We start from the raw sequence: 8733 nt of genomic DNA, 5'->3' as shown, positions 1-8733 counted from the left end.
CGGCGAGCAAGAATCTACAAGCTTTAATTAAGTCTAATTCTCCATCATAGCAAATATAGTTCGTACCAACACATTGTCAAATCATGTACTAATTAGGCTTAATAGATTCGTCTCGCCGTTTAGATTCGTCTTATGTAATGGGTTTTGTAAATAGTCTACATTTAATACTCCTAATTAGTATCTAAACATTCGATGTGACGGGTGCTAAAAATAAGTCAGTGGAAGAAAACGGGGCTGACGAATGCATGTATGTAGTCATGTACTGCGGCCTTACTGGGCTAGCTATACAGTACTTGACACTTTCTATAAACATATACACATGTATATGTATACATGCATGCGCAGACGGCACCATCATTCGCTGATCATAACTCATAGTATAACCGTGTATTTTGCAGATTTCAACGGCTCAATAATGGTCAATGCCCCGACGGAGGGTGGCAGTAGCCGCCGGGGCCGCTCCCGTTGGTGCAGCCCGACGGCTGAGCCGAGCTCTCCGCCGCCGCTGACGTCGTCCTCTCAGAAAGCACCACCACCGAGCCCTGCCGCCCTGCCGAGCCTCCTCTACTCTCCACCGGCAGCCGCGCCGCCGCCGAAGATGTCACGGCGGCGCCGGAGCCCAGGAGGAGGAGGAGGATCCCAACCGCTGCTACGACGAGCTGCTGCCTCATGATCAATCGGCACCTGAAATCCTCAATCTGCAGAGGGAGCCGAAACGCAATGCTAGCTAGCTCTTGTTGCTACGTTCTTTGCATCTGCGTATGTATATATACAAATAGACGTGCCATGTGTACGTGCTACACACGATGTGGTGTGCACTTTAGCAGAGTGTGCAGAGATAGATGGAGAGACGTTCTGCCTTGGAACTTGACCATGGGGCGTTTTGTCGGAAAGCCTCTCCAGAGCTTGTCAATGGATATTGATCCACTACAGTGCCTACAGAGAGACAAAAACAGACCACGGTTTGTGACCGATCACTGTCGTTTTCAGTCAGCCGGCCGTACGTAAATCTTCCGATCCTGGGAAGCAATTAACAAGGAAACGGGCGGTGTGCCGTAACCCGTGCAAGCAAAAGTGCCCTTTTGTGTTCATGTCAAAATTGAAAAGGACCAAAGGAGAATGAGCACACGTTCTTTTTTGTCAACGGAGTCCAACTCAGTTCCTTCAGCTTACATTTTATTTGTCCATCCAACAAAGTGTACAGGTGTAGCTAGCTTAAGCGTCTCTCCTACTGGTCCAATTGGAGGAGCGGATCGACAGTGTTTACTGAAATTCGTATGTTTAAATTGTGGCCATTGTGTGATTTGGTACATTGCTCGAAGGAGAATACAACTCGAGACATCGCTTCCATGAAAGAAGATTTCTTCTAGAATTATTGCCAGAGACTTAAGCGAGGCCGGTGAAAGAGGTTTTGGTGCCACTATGGCAGTGCACGTGAAACCGGCTTTGCGATTAGATTAATAAGGAGCCGTGAAATCAGAAGCAAAGGTGCTTCAAATTTACCGGCCGCACGCGTGGCAAGCGAAGGAAATGTCAAACCACACAGACTAATTGGAGGCAAAGACGGGATGGCCAAGCGTGCACGACAGCATCATGGCGAGAGCCTAACTTGTTAGCCCTTTTTTTGACAGTGGCAGGGCTGTCTTTGAGCTGTCGGTAACTATCCTTTCGTTTTTACCGGACACTCCCAAATTCTTCGCTAATAGGGTTTCTTTACTTTGTATACCATTTTAATCTTATAATGCTGCGGAAACTAGCGTTAGTTCACTTTCACTGAAGTCAAGCTGTCGTCAACTAAATCTAATTTGCTCCGATACTGCAACTTAGAACACTTCCTTTCCGGTCCCTGTAAAATTATGAATGCATATTTTTTTTATATGTATAAAAAGAAAACTATGTTTCTTCCCGTAGCTCACTTTACATGGATACTGACCGTCCTATCCGAGCACAGATGCCATGTAGTGAGTAACGTACATGCTTAGCAAGCCATTTGCATGGCTTCCTCGTTTAGCTTGCATCGGTAGAAAATATGGAGAAAGTATGACACCTTGCGAAGTCAACTACCACGAAGTGAGATCCTGCCAACCAAATCATACAGATTCAAACCTCACTACCTTACCTCAAGTGCGCAAATCGCACCTCTTCACGCATTGAAAAATTGTGCTTCCAGGTTCAATGTTCCTCGATGTTAGTCCGAGCGCGTCGCAGCTTAATTTGGGAGCCGCAGATCTGTCATGGACAGACTTGTAGTCATAGAAGTTGAAGAAACAAAACCACAAAGTCAATTCAACAAATAAGACATCGCCTACAGATATATGAAGCTCGATCAGTTGCCAGGATACTGTTCATTGTTTAGAATTTAAAGTTTTGATGAACAGAAGAAACTCACCAAACCTTCAAATCCATAAGGATACTTGAATGATGAACTGATCAGATTTTGCAACAACAATCACAGTCGCTGTGCCAATGGCCACAATAAGTTACAGCTCAGATACAATACATAGGATTTGCCAATGCCACCATACAACTTCAACAGTGTCACTCACTCCAACAGCTCATCGGCTGCCAGCTTGGTTCTTGCAGAACCGACTCGGTTACTCCTTACAAAACCTCAACAAATTTACAACACGGAACAGCACATGGTCTCTTGTAGCATGGTTCTTACAAGGACAATGGAAAATAATCCAGCAACAAACACACTGTTGTCGGGGCGTGAGGCCATCTTTTTGGTGATGTGAGGTATAAATTAAAATGAAAAATTGCATGGGAGTGAGAATGCCTCATGAGTTAGGTTTTTACAGCGACATTCGTGGCACTTTGCTGTCCAACTTTCTTCATGGTAGCCTTCAGGTCTTCCCGGGATTTGGTGGCCCTGGATTTTGTAGCAGATCCAGTCTTCGAAGAGCCCTTCGGAGAACATTGTGCCTTGCTGCCAACATCTTTGGAGTTCCCAATGCTGTGACGATGCAACCGGCAGCATACTGCGCTGCCATTTCCTCCCTCGGGTGTATGAGGAGTGTCACTGCAGCTCTTTCTCCGTGTCAATTTTGGTGACCTAGCACGAGTTGGGGGCACCTATAAAGAAAAAGCAAAAAGTGAAGGCTTGCACGAGTACACACACTAAATGCAAACTGCTTTTCATTAGTGCATTTAACAGGTTATAGGTCGGGCAAATGTAACATGAACATGTTCAAGTGCTCAAACTTCTGAAGACATATACACAAACGCTAGTAATGTAAGAAAACATCTTCCTTTATACTGATTGTTCATGCAAACTATGCTAATTTCAGTAATTTATACCAGTAACTGGAGTAGGAAGATTACCAGTTTGTTTAGTGAGAAAATTTTTACTGTCATGCTGAACAAGTCAATGAAAAGGAACAAATATTTGTTTTGTGAGAACCAAATGAAAAGGGACAGTCATGAGTCCATAAAGTTCAAATTTACAATTATGTGCTGTGCAGCATGTCGTATGCATCGGAGAAACAGAGGAATAATTTCATTTGGGGCACATTTTCCTTGCATGGTATTGGTACTAATGTGAGGCATCCGAAAGCATCAGGAATACAAATGAATAATGCTGCAAAAATTCCCCCAACAGACTTGTGTCCTGACACCCAAAGAAAAGCAACATACCAAGCAAAAATGAAAATTATTGCTATGAAGATGATGGAACAACACAAGGCAAGGAATGTGAGATTATGAATAGAATCTAAGCACAATAATTCATGAAACAGACCTCCTAGGGATTCCTTCAGAACGGATATATCAATTGAGTAATCTGAAACAGAAATATTATGGATCATAATAAAAAAAGCAGACAACACAAAACACATTACCTTCTTAAGTTCAACCTTTGGTGGGGGTCCCTCTTGGTAGAAGCTTGGCATGGGTTTTGCTCGGACAACCAAGTTCTTCCTTAGTTGTCTTAGAGCTTCTTCTTCATCTTCCTAGAAAAAAGGAGAGAGAAATAATGGCAACAATAGTTAGCCCCAGAATGATTTAATCAAAAGGGCATCATTAAGCAGGCTTGATAAGCAGGAGTACACCCTCTTGGTGGGCAGATATCAAAGCCTTTTTGTAAATTATATTATTGATTAAAACATAGCAACATAATGATGTTACAAAAGGATAAAGAGCGCAAGCATAGTGATGGTATTTATGCAAGAAATTAACTAGAGTAAACTTCACAGAATCACAGAATTACAACCGTTTTAGACATGTGTCTCAAGTACCACAGAACTACAAATCTTGTATCTGCTACAACTACTGACAGGTGCGTTACAAAAGAAAGCTAATGGACGATAAAATGGATAGACCTACAGATAAGTTCATTTTAATGACCCTAAGCATATCCTAACCTGTCGTGCTTTTTTACATTTCACCACAGTAACCAAATGCATGCTCAAACAAGATGGAAATGATAAAAATTGCTTAACTGATGGTTTTCAAAACCTCGAACAATTAGTATTTCAGAGACAAGGCAGGACTCATGTAAAAAAAACAGCTTTGATGAAATTCGAAAGATTATACCACAAAACGTGGAAAAAGGGTAGCTTAATTTGAAATTCAAATTTCTTTGCTATAGTTTTCAATGCATTAGGAATAGCCATTTTGTATAATTGTTTTCATGATGCCAGATGCCACAAAACAAAACAGGCAACCAACATTCAAGCAATTCAACCAAATAAACCATAGCAGACTTACCTTTTTCCTGGCCTCTGCTTGGAGTTTCTCCTCTTCCAAAGCCTTCCGCTTTTCTTCTAGTTTTGTATAAAACTAATGAAACCAACAAAACTCATATTACTAGACTGACTCTCTGAACCTAGCTATCAAGATATATTACCATGAAATTACATGCATACCTCTCCTCTCTTCTCAGCACGATTATCACAGACAAATGTAGGTGCAACAGCAACGGTTGTCTTCTTAGTTTTTCCAGCTCTTGCTGAAGTTACAGTTCTGTAAGCAGCTCAGGAAACGGGCTAATGTAAATGCTGGAAGCAATCTATTTTACTCCCTCCGTTCCAAATTGTAAATCGTTTTGGCTTTTCTAGGTACATAGCTTTTGCTATGCACCTAGATATATGTTATGTCTAGAAAAGTCAAAACGACTTACAATTTGGACTAGAGGGAGTAGTAATGATCAGTTACAAGATGTAAGAAAGAGCTCCATTGAAAATTCTATGGAATTTTGTACCAATTTCACTACACATAAAAACATTAAATAAAGAGAGACACAGAACATTAAGTCAAATGGGAGAAACTCAATGTGATCCATATTTGAAAAGAAAAACGAAAGGATACGAAGAAGTGACAGAATATGAGTCCTCTTCTTGACTGTGAGAAGTGTTGTCAGATTGGAGAGGCTTCCTGGGTGTGACTGATGGACTCTGCAACCCATAAACAGTACAAACTCGGTCACTAATGTTGCCTATTTCGTCTCCAAAAGTTAACTTGGCAGATTACAGAAAATGGAATCACAGCTACAGCCAGCCAGCCAGTAAACAGAAAAGAGATAATACACACTTACGCAAATAAACAAGACTAATAAAACAATTTTGTGTGTTTGTTCAGGTTGATGTGAATAAATCAAACTGCTAATAATGGTATTCAGATGCTTAATCGATGTCAAAATATGATTGATAGGCCCACCATATGGACAAATCAATGAAGAACAAAATCTAAGAGAAAAAATCATGTTATTCGACTATGCATAATCCTATCAAACAGCATGCAGCAATTTAAAACATCTTTTACAGAAGTAAGTAGGGGTAACTGAGTGGAAGTATCACAATAGCTAGTTAACTGAACTCTTAATTTTCCAAATATGGGGAAGCAACCATCCCATGGGAATGGACATGTTGCACAGTGAGGGTGTACCGGCTTATACCATTTGTAGCAAAAGACAGCGAAGTAAAACATTCAGAGCTTTTTCAAGCCAGTACTGACACCATAGTGGTTTAAATATTTCTTTAACCAAACAAATGTCATGCAGGAGACATGTGACAAAAAGAGAAGCAGACGAAGCATGAATGATACAATTCAAAGGAGGGTGCAGATGACTACCAGACCTTCTTTGCCATGCTTCTTGGTGATGAGCTACTTTTATCAGAAAGTTTTTCCCCGCTGCTGGTGGGATGAGAAACTGGAGCACAATTTCCAGCTCTAGATGACCTCCTTTCAGCTGCGACAGTGCATGGCTCAGCAACAGTACGGCTAGACCCTTGCTGTCCAGCTATAGCAGGCTTTGCTGGTGAACTGGTGAGAGATGACTCCTGCTCATGAATCAGCTTCGGCGAGTCTTGGTTTACAGGCACATCTTCCTGGCCATTGCTGTCCATATGTGAGTCTATGGCATAAGGGGTCTCTTGCCTTTCTGGAGAATCTTCATCATGGCTGCCACTCACAACTTCCCCATGATCAACATTTCCATTAGGTGGACATATAACTACACAGTCTGATTCTTCATCTGTAGACATATCTACAACTTCTTTCCCCATTGCACTGCAAAATTAAAAAAATAAATATAACTATCTGGAAGCTCCTTACATTCCAAATCATAAAAGAATAACAGAACAATAATAGAGTCAAACAGCAATATAATATTGCACTCCATCAATCATTCACAACTAAGAAAAGAACAACTATATATTCATATGCATTATCAATGACATGCAAGCCACTACACTTACTAGTACTACAAAGCAGAAACTCCAGTATGTTGACATGCTAACCGACAAATACAGAACGATTATATAAAAATGGTCAATTCTATCATCTGAAATTTCTAAAGGCCACATGTAATATCACAAATGCATTTCTTATTTAGTTATGTTCTATTCAGGAGCTATTGTGCAAAGTGGAAACCTTAAATGAATTTGGTAAACGGTCACCTAGAAGCTTCAAATTTAAGGTGTACCAAAAAAAATGAATTACGAGTCGCAACATAGCTCCAACTTGGCCTCCAAGTTCACAACAAGAGTTAAATTCTGATTATTCAAAAAAAATGGAAATTTCATTTTGCATTTTAAGATGGCGGACTGAATCTATTACGAACTTCACCAGGCAATTACTACCAACAAAATTTGAATAAATCATAAACTTTGAATCGCAGTCCCAAAAACCGCACAGGAGCAATACAAGAATTCAAAGGAGACAACCCTTACATCATGCCCACTAAGGCAAAATAACAAATTCTTCACAGCACATAGCTTAGAATCGGCAAGCTTTTTATCCTCAAACAATTTTAAAATTTCTGCAGGACGCAACATGAGAAATATAAAATTAGGCACCGCTAAGTACAAAACCACGACTAGAAACATTCAAAAAACTCCATCTCGATTGCAACACGCCTATTGGACAACCATTTCACGAGAACACGACCTCGAATAATCGGTCAACGCGCCTATTCCACAAATTGTTTAAGGATCCACGCGAATGCGACTCCAAACGCTTATCCCATTCCCTTTGCTTGCAGGGGAAGCATTTTCAAGACCCCGCTAGTGTCTCCCACGAAAACTAGAAATGAATACCGGCCATTTCCACCAAAAATTTCTTGGAAAACCAGCCATTTCAGCTATGACGCAATGAGGAACCATTCAAGAGCCGGAGCCTCTCCACCACACAGGCGAAACCCTAATCCGCCCCCACCAACCCAAAAATCAGCACACGAATCACCGGAACCACCCCCCGGAATCGGTCCACCGAGCCACCCGGATCCACCACCCAGCTCGGGAAACCCAAGCGCCAAGGCGACAGCAGCCCCGGAAACCCCACCCACAACGCCCAACAAACAGAAAACAGAGTACCAGCAGGAGGCCAGCCAGCGCCATTACATGTTCTCGGCCGCCTTGCCGGGCAGATCCCAGCGCCGCCTCGCCGCCGTCCCGGGGTCCCCGCCGCCGTTGGCCTCTGCCGCGGCCGCCGTGGTGCCCGGCTGCTCGGTACCTGCCCGGCACGCCGTCAGCTCCCCGCCACGCCGCGGCCGCGCACCTCCCCGCCGACCACGGAGCCGACCGCGCCCTCGTCCCGCTTCGCTTCCTCCACCCGCCCCCACCACCGGCCGCCTCGCCCCCGCCTCTGCCTCCGCCTCTGCCCGCGTGCGCTCGTGTGCGTTTGGGCGTGGGTCGCGGCCAGGCGGGGGGCGGTCGGCTGTTTGTGGGGGCGGAGCGGGGGACGGGGCCACGGGGGAAGCGAGGTGGGCCCGGCGGTGAGGCTACCGCCCGGCCACGGAGGTGAGGCGAGGGGTGGCCGGGTGGGGGGTGCCGTGCTGGGAGAGGCAGGCAGGTTTGGCCGGGTTGGCCCGGGCTGCGGGGTGATTTTGACAGGCCACGTGGAAATTGGGTTAGTTAGCGCCATTTCTTGCAATAGTGGATAATAAAGCACAGGGAGTGATATCATCCCATGTTTTTTTTTCTATGATTAAATAGTGTTTCTCCGTTGCAGAGATATTGTCTGTGAGCAGCAGGCCGTGAGGAGCTGGGAGCTTGATGTGGTAGCGGCACCGGAAGCTGACGTCTCAACTCACAACCCGCTAGGGCATGTCTGCTCATTTGCTGGTGGTTGCCGTGCAGGACCATGGAAGGATTTTTATGCGCTCGTGTTTGTTTCCAAGGCACATTTTGCGGTGTTTTTTTTTCCGATGTGCGAGGTGCTTACAATTTCAGGTTAGTTGACAAAAACGATTATGTCCGGTGTCCGGTAATATTATTATGAACCCAGCCACCAGCA

The 8733-nt window shown here is 43.8% G+C and overlaps 2 protein-coding genes across 2 annotated transcripts; one reads left to right on the top strand and one right to left on the bottom strand.

Moving 5' to 3' along the window:
- Positions 1-2419: 2419 nt before the first annotated feature.
- LOC101782750 (protein WVD2-like 2) lies at positions 2420-8071 on the bottom strand. Its single transcript, XM_022824455.1, has 7 exons — positions 7839-8071; positions 6075-6507; positions 5308-5393; positions 4866-4962; positions 4708-4779; positions 3840-3950; positions 2420-3075 (listed from the first exon to the last, which is right to left on the bottom strand). Exons 2-7 carry the CDS (start codon positions 6501-6503, stop codon positions 2788-2790), a joined length of 1083 nt encoding a protein of 360 aa, XP_022680190.1. The 5' UTR covers positions 6504-6507; positions 7839-8071; the 3' UTR covers positions 2420-2787.
- On the top strand, positions 7173-8733 carry LOC111256350. Its single transcript, XM_022824232.1, has 3 exons — positions 7173-7184; positions 7970-8346; positions 8449-8733. Exons 1-3 carry the CDS (start codon positions 7173-7175, stop codon positions 8672-8674), a joined length of 615 nt encoding a protein of 204 aa, XP_022679967.1. The 3' UTR covers positions 8675-8733.

The sequence above is a fragment of the Setaria italica genome, chromosome II (genome assembly GCF_000263155.2).
Source record: "Setaria italica strain Yugu1 chromosome II, Setaria_italica_v2.0, whole genome shotgun sequence".
Lineage (NCBI taxonomy): Eukaryota > Viridiplantae > Streptophyta > Magnoliopsida > Poales > Poaceae > Setaria > Setaria italica.
The sequence above is the reverse complement of the archived record's forward strand: the minus strand, read 5'-3'. Positions and strand labels throughout refer to the sequence as shown.

Coding starts and splice junctions, on each gene's coding strand:
- LOC111256350 (XM_022824232.1), top strand. Junction 8,347..8,448: donor ACAGGCCACGTGGAAATTGG/GTTAGTTAGCGC, acceptor TCTCCGTTGCAG/AGATATTGTCTGTGAGCAGC.
- LOC101782750 (XM_022824455.1), bottom strand. CDS start 6,503: ATGGGGAAAGAAGTTGTAGATATGTCTACAGATGAAGAATCAGACTGT. Junction 4,963..5,307: donor TCATATTCTGTCACTTCTTC/GTATCCTTTCGT, acceptor AGCTGCTTACAG/AACTGTAACTTCAGCAAGAG. Junction 4,780..4,865: donor GTGCTGAGAAGAGAGGAGAG/GTATGCATGTAA, acceptor TGGTTTCATTAG/TTTTATACAAAACTAGAAGA.